At 39.1% G+C, this 18,876-nt stretch overlaps 2 protein-coding genes across 5 annotated transcripts in view; one reads left to right on the plus strand and one right to left on the minus strand.

Annotated features, from left to right (window-relative positions):
* Positions 1–18,876, plus strand: part of c19h10orf88 (chromosome 19 C10orf88 homolog) — a 30,190-nt gene that overhangs the window by 4,636 nt on the left and 6,678 nt on the right. For 2 of the 4 annotated variants that reach the window (XM_051940010.1, XM_051940009.1), the window contains exons 6-8: positions 564–686; positions 1,429–1,546; positions 1,859–2,057. In XM_051940010.1, coding sequence (XP_051795970.1) covers positions 564–686; positions 1,429–1,546; positions 1,859–2,057 — 440 coding nt within the window. The other 2 variants (XM_022207078.2, XR_007938181.1) reach the window with 2 other exon arrangements.
* The window catches only part of htra1b (HtrA serine peptidase 1b), a 41,586-nt gene continuing 35,548 nt past the window's right edge, over positions 12,839–18,876 (minus strand). The window contains exons 9-10 of the mRNA XM_022207071.2: positions 17,083–17,178; positions 12,839–13,443 (exon numbers count right to left, since the gene is read on the minus strand). Of these exons, the coding sequence (XP_022062763.1) occupies positions 13,275–13,443; positions 17,083–17,178 (265 nt within the window). The 3' untranslated portion in view covers positions 12,839–13,274. The remainder of the gene's footprint in view (positions 13,444–17,082; positions 17,179–18,876) is intronic.

The raw sequence follows: 18,876 nt of genomic DNA on the forward strand, positions 1-18,876 counted from the left end.
AACACAGCCATGGCTAGAAGGAAAAAGACTTAGAAATGTGTTTTTGTAGTTATAATGCCTTAAATCATCAAAAAAGAAAACTAAAGTTGAATTTCTTTGATTATTTATTCAACAAAAATGTAAAAAAAATGTAATGTACAATACAGGGTGTTATTGATACAAAGAAAAAATGATAGCTGTACATATTTAAATATTTTACTGGTTACATTTTTTATTAGTTTTTCATCTTGTCTTTGCTCTGCGGAAACACTGCCTGCAGTTCAGCTGAAAAGTCTCAGAATTTTTCTGTCCCAACTGTTGGTCTGAGCTCGACCAATCATAGCTTCTCAGTTATGCTGATGAATGCAGAATTTCTAGTTTTTTACCGTTTGTGGTTAGAAGAAATGTTTTATTTTTGACAAATTTTTAAATGAGACGTGTAAAAATTGGAAAGTTGAAAATACAAAATTCTTGTTTTTTTGTTTTTACAGCTTCTGGCTCTGATAAATGGTGTAATTTTGGTATTATTTTAGAGCTAACAGGCCTGTTGGAGCGTTATCATATGATGGTGTGTGTTTCTGCAGAATCAGACCGGCTCTCTGGGCGGTTTCCTGCCTCTCCTGATGGGCGGTGGAGGTTTCGCTGCCTTGGCGAGTGGATTCAACATGTCCCCAGCATCCATCATCAACCAGCCTGCAGACTTCACGGTAAGACAGTAGAGCATTTTCACCTTAAGTCACACAAAAACTGTTTACTACTGATTATTTTACAGCTAATTTCTGCTCTGTGTGACTAAAAGCAAAAGGGAAGGAAACTTTAACAGCAAGAGAGCTCAAAGTGGCTTTTAAAAAATCATTAAAGTAGTCTAAAGTAATATAAAAGAAAAGACATTTTAAGACAATTTAAACACAGAAAATCTAAATAATCAGAAAAAAAGGGAAAATAAGAAGTTAGAGTGCAGTTTAAAATCTTTATTATTTATTGAAAGGCAGAGGCAAATAGAAGCCTTCAGTCTTGATTCAGTAGAAATGACAAAAGTCGTAACTGAAATTAGAGCAAACTGAATACATTTAGAGATTTTTCCCTAATGTTTATAAATACATAAATGTCACAAACTAGAAAAAAACATCTGGACAACCAATAAATCAGTGCCAGACTGAAGCAAAGTTAGAGAGAAGAAACAATAGAGTGAAGAAAAAGTGGTTGGCGTTGACAAAAACTGAAGTTTGTCAGCTGTTCTGAGATGTAAAAACCCTCATTTTACACCTTTTTTGCTCATCGTCAGTAATAATTGTCACAAGCCATACATAAGTTAGAAAAACATTTAGATGCTAATAAAATGTGGGTTCAGAAGATGTGACACTGACAGAGCAGCAGTTCATGTAAGCAATGCCAGCATCAGTTCTGAGGATTTTCTCTGATCAGAAAATATTGTTTTTCTGTTTCCAGCCTATGGACGGCTGCATCGGTCACACAGTTCAGAACGGAGGGATGTCTGAGAGCTCCACCTCCACCTCCTCGTCCTCCCCGGACCTGCCTCCGTCCAGCGACAACGCCAACAACAACAGTAAGGATTACTGTTTCTCTGGCTGAATTACAACGTCAATTAGTCAAAAATGACTTATTTTTTAAGATTCCGCTCATAAAGGAGGAATATTTTTGATGTTACGTGACTAGAGAAAGGAACATTTCTCCTGAAAGTGGTCATTTGTAATACATGTGTGTTAATGGCATTTAATTAGCCAGAAATGACCTCATTTATGTATATATTTTATATAGACTACCCCTTCTACGTGGAGTTTGAAGCCTGATTTTGTTGTCAGACTATAAACCTAAATCTTGAGGCAAACATCTGGATAAAATCGTCTCCCACCTTTAGGCAGCGGTCAGAACGGCGGCCCTTTTAGCCACGCCCAGCTGGCAGAGATGATGTCACACTTCCTGACTGGTGCAGGTCACGGCCAGACGTTGACCTCCGACGCTGAACTCCTGCCGATGCTCCAGAACGTGTGCGGTCAGGTGACCCAGCTGAGGCTGGATGATGCTGCAGCAGAGAGGAAGATGAGGAACGGCAGCTGGTGAGTGAAGCTGAAGAAAAAAGATGAGATAAAACTTTATTGATCCCTCACCGGGGAAATTCACAGTATTTAAGTAATTAAGTCTCCTATATAGTAGCTTCCTACATTAAGTAATTAATAAGTCAAGTCTCTTTTATTGTAGCTTCCTATAGTAACGTATTGAGTGGAATTCATCCCACTGATCGCTGCTGCAGCTTTGACTCAAAGTGAACAGATTCTTCTGGTTTAATTAGTCAATAAACTCACTCAGCCAGGACTTCTTCACATGTGGTCATTTCTAATCTACACTGAGAAATAGCTTCATGTTGTAATCATTAGAATTGTCTCCTCCTGGTGTCAGAAAGATGTTACTGTTTGGATTCTGCTGCTGAGCTAACTGAGGCTAATATCAGTTATTTATCAACAAAACACTCATTTAAAATGATAAATAGCATTAAACTATTATCATAATGCCTAATATACTACAGTCATATGTGTACTACTGCTAAATATTTAGTAGAAGTAGAGGTTTGTAGTAATGCTAATTTGTTTGACATAATTATAAATGATTTATTAAGACTCTTATTTTCTTGCCATGTGAAGCAGTTTTATACTGAGAACACTTGGTTTGTTTTTTAGGTGGATTCACTCTCAGTCTCTTATTGTTTTGTCGTGGTGATTAACAAGTGTAACGCCCAGTTAAACCTAAATGTTTGACTTTAGTAGTAGTAAACTACAAATGAAAGCACCGTGGGAAAAACTGCATTTTGGCTTCAGCTGCTGTGGTTTGCTGTTTGCTGTCCAAATCTGACCGTATTTAGTGTTAAACATTTATGAATGTTGGAGTCAGAGCTGCTCCTAAAGGGACCTATAGAATGCATAAGACATGCGGATTGTTTCCACCATAATCAATTAAAGAGGTTACATCGGGTGTGGGTGCCGTGGAGATTAGCTGAGCATGGAACAGACATGGATCATCAAATGTCCATCTATTTATTTACTATATCAGCTTCAGAACATGCAAACTTTACACAGAGATTTAAACCTTCTAACTGTGGGGCAACAATACCAGTCACTCACCATCGTATTGCTCATAAAATATCCATATTCTTTTAATGTCATTACCAGCATACAAGCAATGACTGCACTGCATGAAACAAGGCTTGCAGGTTGCGGTTTTGATCAGTGCTACCTGCTACTTTAGTCTAGAAATATTAATTTAACCATATTTCCCTAAATTACAGTTTGACAAAGCTGTGTTTGGTCCAGAAACTGGTTGTGTTTTACATGTGTGTGCTCTGCAGGTGAACCTGTGACCAAAAACCCCAAAAGTTCACTGCAGCTAAAGTGTCTTAAAAGACTTCAGCTCGTGTTTTCTCGCAGCATGACATTCAGAAAGAGTCAGAAAATACAAAACTGTTCTGTTTTCCAGCACCACACCTGTTCCCCACTCAGCAGGTGAACTCTGTGTGACAGGATGAACAGTTTTTCACTTTACAGCCCGTCTCTGTAGGTTTTTGCACATTTTCTTCAGCTTGTCTTCAAAAAGAAGCTGCTGCCGTAGAAACAGTGAACGCTTTGTTATCATGTAGCCGAGGAGGCTGAAACAGAGACACGATTATTTAACGGAACAACAGTTTGGATTGTCTGAGGTCACATTTTCACAGCGAGCAGACGCCCAAACGTTTCCTATAAAATATTCGCTGATGTCATAGATTTTTCTTCTGTTATCTGCTCTGGGTAAACCTCAGGCCCTCGTGCTGTAATGCTGTTTTTCAGAAACAATTACGGTAACATATCCAGCTAGTAGAAAAAGAGATCTGGGTTTGGTTTGGGCTGATAGAGAGACAATAGAGTTGATTTGTCAGCGGTGTTGAATCCAGAAAATGCTGCAAAATCAAACCGAATAAGTGTATTTATGTAAAACAAACACTCAGGCACCTGTTAAATAAATCTCCAGCTGACAGTAGATTCCCTCTGCGGCTGAAAAATGTCTTTCTGACCCGATTCCTCCGCCTGCAGCTGAATAAATCAGACTCTTTGTCCAAGCCGAGCAGCGCATGTGGGCTGATAGATGGTCTGCTGAGTCCACATCGAGCAGAGGACAGCAGCTCAACGGTACGTCCATTTAAAGAATTTAGAGGTAGATTACAGAACACTCGTTGAAAATTGATGCCTGCTCTTATGTAGGAAGGAAACTCGGCAGCCTGCTTGATGCTTTTCAGATGATGCTAAGTGGAAATCTCTAAGGATTAGTTTGACTTTTTATTGTTTCCTTTTTTTTTCTGTCTTATGAACTGCTTTTTGACAGATTGAAAGAGAAAGTTGTTTTTAACTGTGGAACTGATAATATTTGCAGTAGAAACAGCTCGACTTTTATTTTCAGCTGGAGAAACTGTGAGATTTATGCTGATTGGCTCAGAACTGTCCTGTGGTGGCCCTGTATTCTCATTTTCTAAAACATCTTATCTGTGTTGTCTTGAGTGTATTTGCTTTTAAATGAAGACGTTTCGCAATAATTAAGACTTATTTCAAGCTGATAAAGTTAGCCACTGTACCATAGTAACTCTAATTACACACAAAAAATGGGGAAATGTGGCTCAGAGAAGGGAAAGGCTTCTTCAAAACCACACTGAGACCTTTGACCTTTTTGTGTTGTTAGACTCTTCACTGAATTAATTATCTGCTGGAATGAAGATAGTTGAGCGTCGAGATGTTTTTGAGATTGGTCTGAGTCCGGGTTCAGATGAGATTTAAAATCCAAAGGAGAAACTTTACAGATTTTATCTTCTTCTATCCAATGCCAGACATGCAAACACTTCAAGACTGGAAAGTAATATCAAACCACACACTACAGGATAGTAATAGGATTATGGTACCTGTGGACCAATCAGGGATCAGAGCAGCACCTCACATGACCTCATGGTTAAACAGATGGAAACTGAATGGAGACTGTGGAGCGGCAAGTAGCTCTAACGCTAAAAAGAGTTTGCAGTGAGGTTAAAATCAAAGCTGAAAGTTGAGGAGACGTGGTTTGTTTATTCTAACAGCTGTAGCTAAAGTTTAGCATTGCTTGTCAAGTCTGTCAACATGCTGATTTTCACTCCTAAATGTCATACATAGATGTCACTTTAAGAAATACTAACTGGGTGATTTAAATGATTGTCATGGAAAAACCCATCAAACTTCATTTGTTACTCAAGGAAGATTGTTTTTGCGTGTCTGTAACGTGCCTAGAAAAGATGTGGGCATTTTCCTAGTACTTTTAGACACTTTGTTGAACCAAACTATTGAACTGCTGTTTCCATTCTCAGTTCATATCTTTTCGTCGCTGGTGATTTTCCATTGGAGCTGCCTCCACACTCGCATTACCAAATAATCTGCATCAGTTCAGTCTGAGACGTCAGACCAGATCTCCTCGGATTGTCTGGAGTGGTGAATTCGGGGTAAATCAGGCTGAAATTCCTGGAGCATGTGCCAAGACTTTAATTTACCCAAAATTCATAACAAACTAGTCCTGTTTAGGATATTCTAAACCTAAAAAACTTTGCGCAACGCCTTGTTTTAGAGGCCGAACCAAATCATGACTGTTAGTAAGCGTTGACTGAATAAAAGTGGCCACTGCCGGAGTCCTTCTAAGTCTCAGCTAATTGGAAAATTAGCAAAGAGACGGAGCATGAGTGCTGCTACAGCAACCATGGATTGTCCTACAATGGCACCCATGTCAGTCAAAGGGACCACACTCTTGATTATGCATAACTTCAAGCATTAATGCAATTCAAACAGGTGAGTTATATTAGAATTCACTCCTCTGCAGTTGTCAGAATGGGGGAAATTAGCTGTAAAGAACAGAAATGTTTTGTGTACTGGGCTGTAAACAGGTTTATTTCCACTGTAAAGTTCAGCATTTTAACATGGGTGTCTATGGGGAATGGCTCATTTTTGGAGTCAGCCTCAAGTGGACATTTGAGGAACTGCAATTTATGGCACCTCAAAGTCCAATTTTGTGAAGTGGGCTACTTTCTAACCCAAGTTCTGGTTCTTTCGTTGCTGAAGCTGCTCTATTTTGACCACAAAATTCCACATCAAAGACAAAGACGTATCAAGTTGGTCATTCGGTGTGGTGATGTTTTGTAATGCTGGAGATTTCCCTGCAGCGCTCTAATAACGTACATAAAGCTGAGCAGATGGGCAGCGAGGATCAGAGGTGAACATCACGATGCGACAAACCGGGCAGCAGCAGCATTCTGGATTTCCCCTGGTGTGATTCACTCGTCTTCAAAATCCCTGAGGGCAGAAAGTAATGCTGCTGGAATCTGCTGAGAAACCAAAAATACAAATAAAAAAAGTCCTCCAGGTGGTCAGGCTGAAACAAAGCCAACATCAGCTGTCAGAGGGTTTCATTCTGCTTGAGTAAGATGAACACAGAAGGACTGAGGTTGGAGGAAGACGATGGTCAGCAGCGACTGTGGGTGGTTTGGTTTTTAGATTCTGTGTTTATGTTGGAGGTTTTGTCTTTCATGTCTCTCTGCTCACCTCTCTGAACATTTCTGTTCTCATTTTAGTGACTAACGCTAAATCACACAGTGCAGTTATGATTGCATTTAACAGAACTAGTGTTAGCAGGCCCTGGAGGAAAAAATGATGTTCCTGTTCAGACAGGGCTTTTAATGAGTGAATGGATTAAAGATGATATTTGATGAGTAATAAGCACAAGACGGTTTGACTCAGCTTAATCAGGTCACTTTTTTATACTGGAAATAAGAGAATGTGCTGCTAAAGAGGAGGAACAGTGACTGCAGGCTGTGTTTTTAATTTAGTTACCAAGAGGTAGAAATACACCCCCTGTCAAAAGGTTTGACTTTTGACAGGGGGTGTATATCCGTAAAATAAAATACTTTTTCTTTCTTTTGTATCCCAGTGCCAGTAACAGTGCTAATTTGCAGCTTGTATTTAGATATGATTTAGTTACAGCAACACACAAATATTCAATGTAAAATTAGCAAAATTTTATGACAACAGTACCAGGAAAAAAACATTCTTCTTAAGGGTCAGTCTGCAGAAATTGCTCTTAAGCATGAGTGTAGACAGAAGAGCTTCTAGAAGAATGATTTTATCTCAAATTCAACACTACAACACTGAAATATAGTTAGATTTTCTTAGTAATTATTGTTAATTTAGCTTGTTTCAATGCACTGTCCAGTGGCAGCTACTTATATTTTTGTCATGCCTCCATGTATGATGACAATAAATCTATTCTATTCTATTCTATTCTATTCTATTCTATTCTATTCTATTCTAAAAAATAACTGCTTTTCTCCAACCAGTAAGGAGGCATAGATCACAGATGTTTTACCTGTTATTTGAAAGTTCAAAGGAAATACTTTATTTTCATTTTTGTGACCAAGTATTTTCTAATAAGAAATTGTCTGTGTTTGGTTTGTATTGACATGCATGGTTTGACTTTTTCATAATCAGTTTTTTTCTTAATGCGCACTCAAAGATGGGACTTTTAAACATGAGGCATTATTTGATCTATTTGTCCAATATTACAGATTTTGAATCACTGACACGATGTGAAATAACTGCAAACAATTCAGGATTTTATCTTAAATAGTTCCTGAGATATTGTTGTTCAAAAGTGGGTCGATGGATGAATCTGGGGAAATACAGTCGTGCTCATAAGTTTACATCGTCAGGCAGAATTATTAAAATATCTACCATTATTTGATGAAAACATGAATGATCAGCGCAAATACAATTCTGTGACAACAAATAACTCTCTCTGACCACTAACCCTGTTTTTCCATGAAAAAAGGACAATATTTCACAAATTTTTCCAAATGCATGAGCACAACTGTATTTGATTTACCCGTCTAAAATTTACATCTATAGTTTATGATTAAAAAAAGTTTCAAGCAGAAAGTCCCTGATGATTTCAGATGTAATGACGTACACCACCGTTCAAAGGTTTGGGGTCATCCAGACAATTCCATGTTTTCCATGAAAACTCCCACTTTTATCCATGTGCTAACATAACTGCACAAGGGTTTTCTAATCATCAATGAGCCTTTCAACACCATTAGCTAACACAATGTAGCATTAGAACACAGGAGTGATGGTTGCTGGAAATGTTCCTCTGTACCCCTATGGAGATATTCCATTAAAAATCAGCTGTTTCAGCGAGAACAGTCATTTACCACTTTAACAATGTCTACACTGGATTTATCATTCATTTAATGTTTTCTTCATTAAAAAAAAAACAGTAAGGACATTTCTAAGTGACCCCAAACTTTTGAACGGTAATGTGTATGCCTTCTGATAAATCCCCTGACGTCGATCCACTCCAGGGTTGTTTGGTGCAGCTCTCCCAAGCATCCACAACAAAGCAGTGTTGTCTGGTAGATGCAGAACTGAACGGCCCTTCTTCGGCTCTGCAGGGAACTGGACGAAGCCATGGAGCGCCGTCTGGAAGAGATGGAGCGACGGCTGAAGGAGCACATGGACCGACGCCTGGATGCTCTGGAGCAGAAGCTGGAGAAGGTTCTGCTCAGCGCCTTACCGCTGCTCGCCCTGAACCACGGAGCTGGAGGAGCGGCGTCCACCGGGCCGTCGGAGCAGATGGAACCGACGCCGGCGACGCACTGAGCTCCAGAACATGCAACCTGGAGGCCTTTCTGGTCGCTAACGGAGACACAGCAATAGAACAAAACAGGCTTTAATTCAAACACTTAACACCAGAAGTGTCTCGGCTCAAGACGCAGCTTCAGTAACGGTTTCTGATCCGCACCAGTGAATGCAACACCGTTTTAAAGCCTGAATGTACAGCAGCACTATCCCAACTGTTCCTACTGCAAAAAAAAAAAAAAAAGTTGCACTGCATTTGGAAAAGTTTGGCCCCTAGAACCAGGAGAAAGCCTAAAACCAGGGAGGTACAGAACACAAGGCCACTCATTAAATGCTTTAAATTATTGCAGTGATGCGATCGTATCCTGGTTTTAATGATTAACACCAGCTGAACACTCATTTATTCCACTTGAAACTGAAACGTCCAGTTATTCCTCACAGGTCTCACCATCCAGATGTTGGCCTCCGTCTTCAGTGTTGTTCTTCACACCCTAACAGCACTAAGGCTGCAGCTACGGAGTATTTTCATTATCGATTAAACTACAGATGATTTAATCCATTTTGCAAACGGTACAAAAAATGAAAGCATCCTCAAATGTCTTGTTTGGTCAGATCCCAAAAACATTCAGTTTAAAGCCAGGTAAACAGAGAAAAACAGCAAATCCTCACATTCTGAGAGGCTTAAACTAGAGAATTTTGACATTTCCGCTTTAATAACGACTAAAAAGATGCAGTTCTGATCTGGTGTGAAGAGTTTTGGTTGTTCGAACCTCATCAGTGTGGTTCAGTTTGTGTTCAAACTTTGTCAAAATCTCAGAATGAACTCATCTCCAGGAGTGTAAATAGAAGGTGTGACTGTATTTTAACACGGCGCTGTAATGTTTTAAATAATGTACATGTCTGTAAACTATTAAAATTTCCACTTGTGATGTTGAAACTGTGCTCACATTAATAGCAAATAAAATATATATTTATACGGATTGAATGCGCTTTGTGGTGTTTTTTCTGAAGTACAACAGAAAATACATGATAAGTTAATTTTGGATCACTTTTTGGTGCATTTCAAGATAAGAACTGAGGTACATTGGTGATAACTATGGCAACAGAACATTTTAATTTGTTCTCTTTGGGATGTGGCGCTGATTGTCTAACTGAAACATGAGTCAGACAGCAGTGATTTATGGATGTATTGTTTTGGTAGTTAAAGGAAAGTGGCGCTTATGAGTTCCCAAAAGGTGAAATTAACTCGGCTGGTGTTTCCCAGCACGTTTTCCAGTAACTGATGCAGGAATGAACCATTAAGTTTAAGTTCTCCACACGATTCTGCACAGGAGAACAGGAGAAGTTTTGCGACAAATGTTATCAGAAATGAAATGGGTCACAGGTTGCAGAAGGAGGACGCCAAATTAAGAAAAGATGTTTTGTTGGGAATGTGCCGGACAGACGGTGAGTCAGAACAAACCGGGTCACTGCTTCCATCCCATCAGCTGTGCTAGCTGTTATGTTGGCAGTGATTTCCCTAAAGGTCCTTCCAGGAATGGTCCTTTAAATCACAAACTTGTACAGAAATAGTTACATTAGTACCGACTTTTGAGATTCAACCTCACATTTAAGTGCTTGAAGTGCTTTGGATTTTGCTCTGTAATTTTAATTTGCCTCGTTTTGTCCTCTATTCTCTTAAATGTGTTTTGACATCATGCTTTATATGATCTTTTCGTGCTATGTGATCCACTTTGTAACTTCATTATACTATAAAGGTCACCATTTATCTACTGTACAGCTAATTCTAAATGGTTGTATTTATATAGTGCTTTTATCCAAACCGCTTTACATTATACATCACATTCACCCATTCACACACACATTCATACACTGATGGCGGGAGCTGCCATGCGAGGCGCTAACCACGACCCACCAGGAGCAATTAGGGATTAGGTGTCTTGCTCAGGGACACCATGACATGAGCACGACGGGCCGAGGATCGAACCGCAAACCTCCGGTTGCGAGACGGCCACTCTACCCACTGAGCTATGCCGCCCCCCTAATTCTGCTTGATGTACACGGACAATCCTACACCTTACTGTACAGATTTTAGTGGAACATTCAACTAACGTGCACACTGTAATATCTTATGACATGATCATTGTACAGTGTATAGTTAGCACATAGTATGGCTCTATGTTCCCATACAATTGAAGTATCTGAACTTGTTTTATGGCTCTTATCCAGACGAGCCCTTTAACTAACCTCCTGCTCAGAGATCACATCATAACATCGCTGCTTTTTAACGTTATCCGGCGTTACGTAACACTTTATCTCCACTGGGCTTCACACATGCACTGCATTCATGCACACTCTCATTGTGTCATCCTGCAAAGTTGGAGTCAGTGTTCAGTGTGTCACATTGCACAGAGGGAGGTTCACACACCGAGGTCACCGAGACCAGAACACGGTGTTTGAGACTCGATGGGATTCTTTCCTTCAGTGTTTTCTCCGTTTCCTTGTGAACGGAGCTCGGGCGCTGGGGTTTAATTTCTTCTCTGTTTGTTTTTAACATGTGCATATGATTAAACATCCCTAATGAGGAAATATCATAAAGGTTCACTCATTCAGAGCTCCGAATGCCAGATTTCTTTTAGCCACTTGGAGGCAGTGCACACAGCAGAGACGCACTGTAAATTATGAAACTGATGCGGTGATTGTGTTTCATCAGACGTTAATGTGCCAATGATTTACTCATTATTACTGCAAAATAATTTTAAAAATACTCACCACAGCTTCCCAGCTCCCTTAAATGTCTTTTTTTGTTCAGATGAAAGTCCAAACAGTCCAGTTTGAATGATAACAAACAGACAAAAACAGAAAATCATTCCATTTAAGGAGTAGGAACAAGCAAGTGTTGAGAGTTTTAATGACAATTAAAATAATTGTTGACTCATTTTCTAGAGATCATTTAACTCTTTTGGGTCAAAACACAATGATTTTGTGTAATGTTTCAGGATACCTTTATTCAGAGTTCTGTTAGGGAAAATAACATCTCATTAGCTGCTAAATGCTCCCCTGTGTTCATCTGGTAGCTGCAAACTTAACAAAACTCAATGTATTGACTGTATTTCTACAAATATTATTAGCAACTAGTAGGCCAAAAATATCACATATGCCTCGTGGTAAAGTTGCAAATTTAAGTTGTATTTGTGTGAATGTATGCTTTACGAGCAGCAAAAGAGAGCTGCTGTGTGAGTTAAAAGGTTAAACAGAAATTAGCTATTTGGTGAACATTCCTTCATTGTATCATCTCTCAGTAGCTGCAATTTTACATTAAACAACAGAATATTTGCTCTGATAAATCACCAAAAACAAATACTTTTTAAGGATTATATTGATGTTACAGTTCACCTGTGATTTTCAATCAGTCTGACTGCATAAATAAAGTATAAAATGAGCTTTTTGAAACAGAACTTCTTCAGATTTGGGCTTATCGACAGAGTCTGTACATCTGCATCATGACTCTACATGGGAGCAAATATTTTTCGTGCGATTTTAATGAATTTCACTTGACTTAATAACTTCCTTTGAGCCAGCTGAGACAAATGGGGGCTCGTCCGGGATATTCAACCTTGTTTGTTTGAATACATGTCAAAGCTTTTCTTGGTGCTACGTGCAGCTTAATGTGACTTTTGAATTCATCATTGGTGTTTTTGGGGAGTTCAGTGGAAGACTTTGAGTTCTAATGTGGACTGTTTAGGTGGATATGGAAAGAAAGCAGCATTATTCTCCCATTAATAATAATAACAGTAAACTAGGGACTGATTAAGGTTGCTTTGCCAACTGCATTATAACTAATACATTTTTTAAACAATGTTATATGTTTTTTGGTAAACACTGGCATGAAATACTTTCCAGTGTCTAGTTTTAATAAATTTCATTTCAGAACATTTTCGAACCAGTTTGAGACAAATGGGGGCTCGTCCGGGATAAACAAACCAGTTTTGCTTGTTCATGTATTAAATGCAGCTTAATGTGGCTTTTGCATTTAGTATTGACGTTTTTTTTTTTTCAATGCCATGCAAGATTTTGCATTGTGTGTAAAATATTTGGGTGACTGTAGCACTATTCTCCTTTGCAATAAAGTTGGGAATGATTATTACATCAGCTATATTACAATAAAAACAACATTTTTAAAAATAATTTTATTCCCTTTCTTGAAAACATTGTCATCAAACACAGAGACAAAAAAATACTATTACAAAATATTCCATCCAGAACATACAGTACACAGTGAAACTACGGTAACCTGCAGGAACCTCTTTGTAGTGACAGATCGTTAGTAGGATATAAAAGGTTTGTGACAATGAAAGTTTAGAGGAAACATTAGTTTGAGATGACAGGGTAGAAGCTGCAGTTTCAAGAAGGTGTGTGTGAGCATTAAAAAAACAAAAACAACAAGAAGAAGAGCACTAATAATTACAATCTCCAGACAGACGCACGCCCCCTATTGGTTGGTCGGTTTATTGAAATGTTCATGATTGGTTGGAAGACACTGAGAGCCAGCTCGGGATTGGTCGACTGGTTAAGGTGTTGCGTTGACTGGTCGCTCAGTCGGCTGAGAGGTCAAGGCTCGATCTCCTCAGGGACGATACTGAGCATGACGTCCTCGTTGCCTCGCCTCACCACCATTCGCAGCGTCTTATCCCGCTTTATGGCGGCGCTGACGTCGCTGGCTGAGGTGATTTGCTCGCCGTTGATGCTGATGATGACGTCGCTCTCCTTCAGGCCAGCTCTGTTGCAAAAAAAGAATAGAATTGAGGTCTTACAGTGAGATATTTCACTTCCTTTTGTCTGATTATATTCTCTTTGTCACCCAGAAACCCAGCTATTTGTAATGGATGCTCTTTCATAAGGTATCCCCCTGTTTTTTCCTTTTCCAATGACAACATGAATGACAACATAGTTAAAGTTTGGACCTTTGAAAAAAACACAAATTAATTTACTAGTCTAAATTCTTTTTAAACTTGTCATCGATGCAATCTGACAATTAATTGCTTTTGTTGATAACTTGAAATTTATGTAGGAGCTGCCCATATAGTGTCTAAAAGTATTTTCGAACAGAGAAACTTAATGTAAAATTCTCAAAAAAAAGTTTTAAAATGACTAGATAAGACCATTTTTTCACTTTATGCTTGATAAAGAAATAGAATTACACAGCAGGGTAAAATAATGAGGAAAAACAAGCATATTCTCAGAAATTAAAGAGGTAAATTTGTGAAAAAAAAAACTCACAAATTTACAAGAACCAGTATGTAAAATTTGAATACAAGAAATTAAATTTTGCTAAATTTGTAATATCTTTAAAAAATACATAATGAGTTGGGCAAGGGTGATAATATTCGGAATTTTCAAGTGTAAAATTATCAAGAAAAAACTTTAATCAGAGAATTTTTGCAAGAAAAAACCTCAGATAATCTAAAAAGTTGGATATTATTAGAAGGTAAAGTTGTAAATTTGCAGGAAAAACTCTCAAACTTATGACAAACAGGCTCAAATAACTTATGAAGTCAGAAATGTAGGAGAAAAGAGTGTTTATACTGTTTGCAAAGCTGAATCAACATTATCACACCACAGGAAGCAGAAATAAATAGATAATTCCACATTACTGTCAAAATGTGAGGAACTCGTGCAAAATGAGAAAAAGTTGCATTCATGCACTTCATTTGCTCCCTTTTTGTCTTGTTTGCCTTGATTTGTACGTCTAAACCTGCCTGGTTTGATGTCATCCTTTGGATTTCTAGCCTGAAACATGACAGACGTGGATCCAAACTGGATTTAAGGACAACTGTTTACTTTTGGCTTCCCAGCGGCTCGGTATTTCAGTGAAGTGAACCCGAAGCCCTGCATTTCTTTCAGTTCTTCAAACGCCCAGCCTCCATTTCCAGAGCTGAAAAGACGCCAACAAGAAATCCAAATCTATTCCACTCTGACTGCAGAGGTTTGTCCGACCTGCCAGAGCGAGTTGGACGATCTGGGTGGGAAACGTTTTTCCTGCCAGCCCTCGAGACGTTTCCAAAAGCAAATGCAGCAGCTTTAAAACCAGAAGTGAACTTTCCGAACCTTCACGCAAAACCTTCACATCTAATAAACGTCCTTTCAGCGAGATCAGACGCTCATCCCGACCCCTCCTGTGTTAAACCCACCTGACAACAGGAAAACAACCTGTATTTTCTCAAGTGGGATGTTTATTTTCATGTGAACAGAAAAATCTTTCCATAGAGCAAATATGTTCTGCAGGAGTGAAGCTGAACCAAGCAGCAGGTACTTTTATTCAGCAGGGTAAATCAGGAAAGAGGTGATGAATGCGCCACTTGTGCTTTTGCTGACATTAAATCAAACTCACGATTAACACAGAAATACATCAAATAACGTCTTACAAGCTTCTGTAAATGCAGCTGAACTTCGGATTTAGGTTTCTAAAGATGCTTCTTCTGTTTCTACTAAAGCTCCAAATAGGGGTGTAAAGATTCATCGACACTAAATCAATTTGAACTTTAACGACATGAAAACATTGATCAATAGGCCTCTATATCTATCTACTGTAGAGCGGTCGATGTCCGGTTGTGAAGTTAGGAATCGGTTGATTGGAGCTCTGCTACTACCAATCTCGTGAGACTCCTACTGTGACATATTACGAGAGTAACGTTCGCTTAATGCGTTTGCTAACAACAACACAACAGCATGGCCAACAGCACCGCCACAGTTTGTACCCTCACATCTTAAATCTAAATGTGGAAGACTTTTTAGATGGAAAGTTTTATAAATGTCTAACCATTTGTAAAGTGTTTAAAGCTGCAGCGGTAGTACAACTTAGGGCTGCACAATTAATCGAATTTTGATCGCGATCACGATTTTGGCTGCCACAATTAAATTAACCTGATCGTTGGCGATATTTACATTTAAACTGCGGGCTCTGGTGCATATCTTATCAAGCACCTTGTCAACCAGTAGTCAGCCAACCACCAGGAGGCGAACACATGGTTAAGGCTTCATTAAGCTGCCTAAATAACAAGCGAGCGCACCCTGCAGCGGCAGCCTCAAATCACTCAGTGGACTGGGCTGATGAGAGCGAGTCATGTCGAGAGAAGAAAGTACAGCAGCATTTGGAGATGAGGAGCATCATGGTGAGGAGCTGGTGCCTCGAAACGGATCAGCATCCATCGTCTGGACTTGTTTCGGATTCAGGGCAAGTGACGTTAAACAAGAACAAGTCACAAGTAAAGCGTGTAGCAGAGTTGTGTCTGCCCCGCACAGTAACACAACTAATCTATTTAACCATCTGAAAAAACATCACAAACGCAAATACGAGGAATGCATGAAGGCTAAAGCTAACGTTGAATCACAAAATCCCCGTCCGTGTCCAGTTGCAACCCAGACAACCATTACAGCGACCCTGCATCGGGCAACACTGTATCCTGCTACCTCCCAAAGACACACAGAGATAACGGACGCAATATCGTTTTATTTGGCCAAAGACGTGTCCAATAAATACAGCGAGCAACGAGGTCAGAAAAATGGTCAGAACAGTGGACAATAAATATGTGATGTCCTCGCGCAATTATTTCTTCAAAGTGGCGTTATCTACACTGTATGAAAAATGTCGGGGAAAAATAGAGAGGGAAATCACAACTGTCGAGTTCTTTGCACTGAAAACGCTTCATATATTGTTTGCTTAAAAGTAGTGCAATAAAAATACAGATATTTTCTCTAACATGATGAACAATCGTGATTAATAATCGTGATTACAATATTGATTAAAATAATCGTGATTATCATTTTGGCCATAATCGTGCAGCCCTAGTACGACTAATCTCACCTGTTGAGACGGCATGGAGACACCAATACGGGCGAGAAGGGCTCTGTCAATGCTAGTGCTAACAAAGTTAGCGCAAGCAAGAATACGCAAAACAAAGACGCTGGATTAAAAAACTTCTTCAACCTTAGTGACAACTCCACAAGGTCCAAGATAATCGCGGCATCTATTGCCTGTTTCATTGCGGGACCTAAGACCCTACAGTGTCGTTGGAAGTGACGGATTGCAATATACTGAAGGGGTTAATGTTTTCTCATATTTAATATAGCAACAGTCTGTCTTTTTGTGTATTTGAAAAATAAACACAATGACATTGCTCTGACCTGATACATTTCTCTTTCATTTTTTCACCACACAAATAGATTCAAGCTGCATCGCATTGAATCGCATCGCAATGTATTAAAATGTAACGTTAGTGAATCATAGTGTCACCCATGTATCTAGACTCATATCAGATCACCTCTTAAATTAGAGATTCACACCCCTAGCTTCTAGGGTTACCATGGCCTAAATGCCTGAGAATCTACACAACTAATATGACTCTGACTTGACACTTACGCCTCGGCTGGAGTTCGGCTGATGACCTCAATGACGTACGCTCCAGAAGTGACATCTGGGAAGTCTGACTGCCTCTCCTTCAGCTCCTTCGCCAACCTGAAGTGGAAAAAAACACCCAAAACATGAGCTTCATTACCAATCATTTTCAACTAAACAGTCTGGCTTTAGTTGGGTTTGAAGGGACGATGCATCTGATTCGTCCTGAACATGACATCTGATTTTGGAGGAGCATCTTTGTGAACACAGAACAGGTTCAACTCCAGGAAAACGACTAAAACAACAAGCCAAAGTCAAAATAAAATCCTAAACCACAACAGAGCATCAGGTCTCTAACTCTGAGAAAACTTAAGTTTTCATTTAGACTGATAAAGTATTTCAGTGCTGTGTTTTTTTCAGCCCATGTCAAGGAATGTGTGAGGCCGTAAGAAAAATACCAACGAATAATTGCCTGAAATTTGATTAGGATATCGCAACACTGTGGTCCAGTCAACCCCCCAACAAAAACATTTGGACAAATGGGAACTAAAAGGTATTTCTAATCAGGAAAAACAGCTCTTTCTCTCTGTTATAGCATTTTATATTCTCAGTCATAAAGATTGAAGAGTTGCAAGTCCTGATTCACAGCAGTCAGGACTGTTTTTGACATTAGATGTCCCTGGTGGATGTCACATTTAAAATACTCAGTAAACCTGAGGTTTTTCAGATGGATCTGTGCTTACTGAAGGGATGAGAAAGTGCATTAAGAATATACCAATCTCTCTGATATTCTGTGGGTTAAGTGGTTCCTTTAGCAGTTGGTATACATTAAGAATACACCCACTTCTTGAGGAACCACTTATCCAGGTGAATATCAGAGAACAACCTGCAAGTAGAAACCTGCCACACTGAAAGAGTTCAGTTTTGCTGTAAATTTAGATCATGCACAGAGTGAGCCCTGCTACTGTGTCCAAATGTGATACCATGTACCTAGATAATACACACTCTGAGTTTTGTAGATCAGTTGTAGTGCTAGTTGTGCCACCAGATGGAGTCCTGAACTGTTTAATTCTGCAGCAACCAGAGAACAAGCATTGTGGGGTTCCAGCTAGTGATAAAGGGGCACCATGACAAAGTCGTATGTGACATTTAATGACTTTCATCCAGTGCACACGCCTCAAATTAAGCTAGGTTTAGGTTAAGGTTCAGGCGTCTCTGTAATATAAGCACCAGAAAAATGTCCAGTGTACTCAATTTATGATGCAAATTAGTCAATATTTGATTGATGATGCTGCATTTATTCAGAAATATCTTTAAATTTAAGACACCTGAATGACAGGAGATGTAAATTTCACCCTGATCTTTAAATCTGGACCAACACAAGAAGCTAAACATACAATATACTTAGTCTAAAAATGATCTTTTCTTCATTCACAAAACAATACAACAGGTGGCAACATTTATCTTTCATATGCATGAACGTTCAAAAGTTTGGGGTCATCCAGACAATTTCATGTTTTCCGCAAAAACCCATACTTTTATTCATGTGCTAACATAACTGTACAAGGGTTTTCTAATCATCAATGAGCCTTTCATAACCATTAGCTAACACAATGTAGCATTAGAACACAGGAGTGATGGTTGCTGGAAATGTTCCTCTGTACCCCTATGGAGACATTCCATCAAAAATCTGCCGTTTCCAGCTAGAATAGTCATTCACCACATTAACAATGTCTAGACTGGATTTATCATTCATTTAATGTTATCTTCAATGAAAAAAAAAATCTTTCAAAAATAAGGACATTTCTATGTGATCCC

The sequence above is a fragment of the Acanthochromis polyacanthus genome, chromosome 19 (genome assembly GCF_021347895.1).
Source record: "Acanthochromis polyacanthus isolate Apoly-LR-REF ecotype Palm Island chromosome 19, KAUST_Apoly_ChrSc, whole genome shotgun sequence".
In the NCBI taxonomy this organism is placed as follows: domain Eukaryota; kingdom Metazoa; phylum Chordata; class Actinopteri; family Pomacentridae; genus Acanthochromis; species Acanthochromis polyacanthus.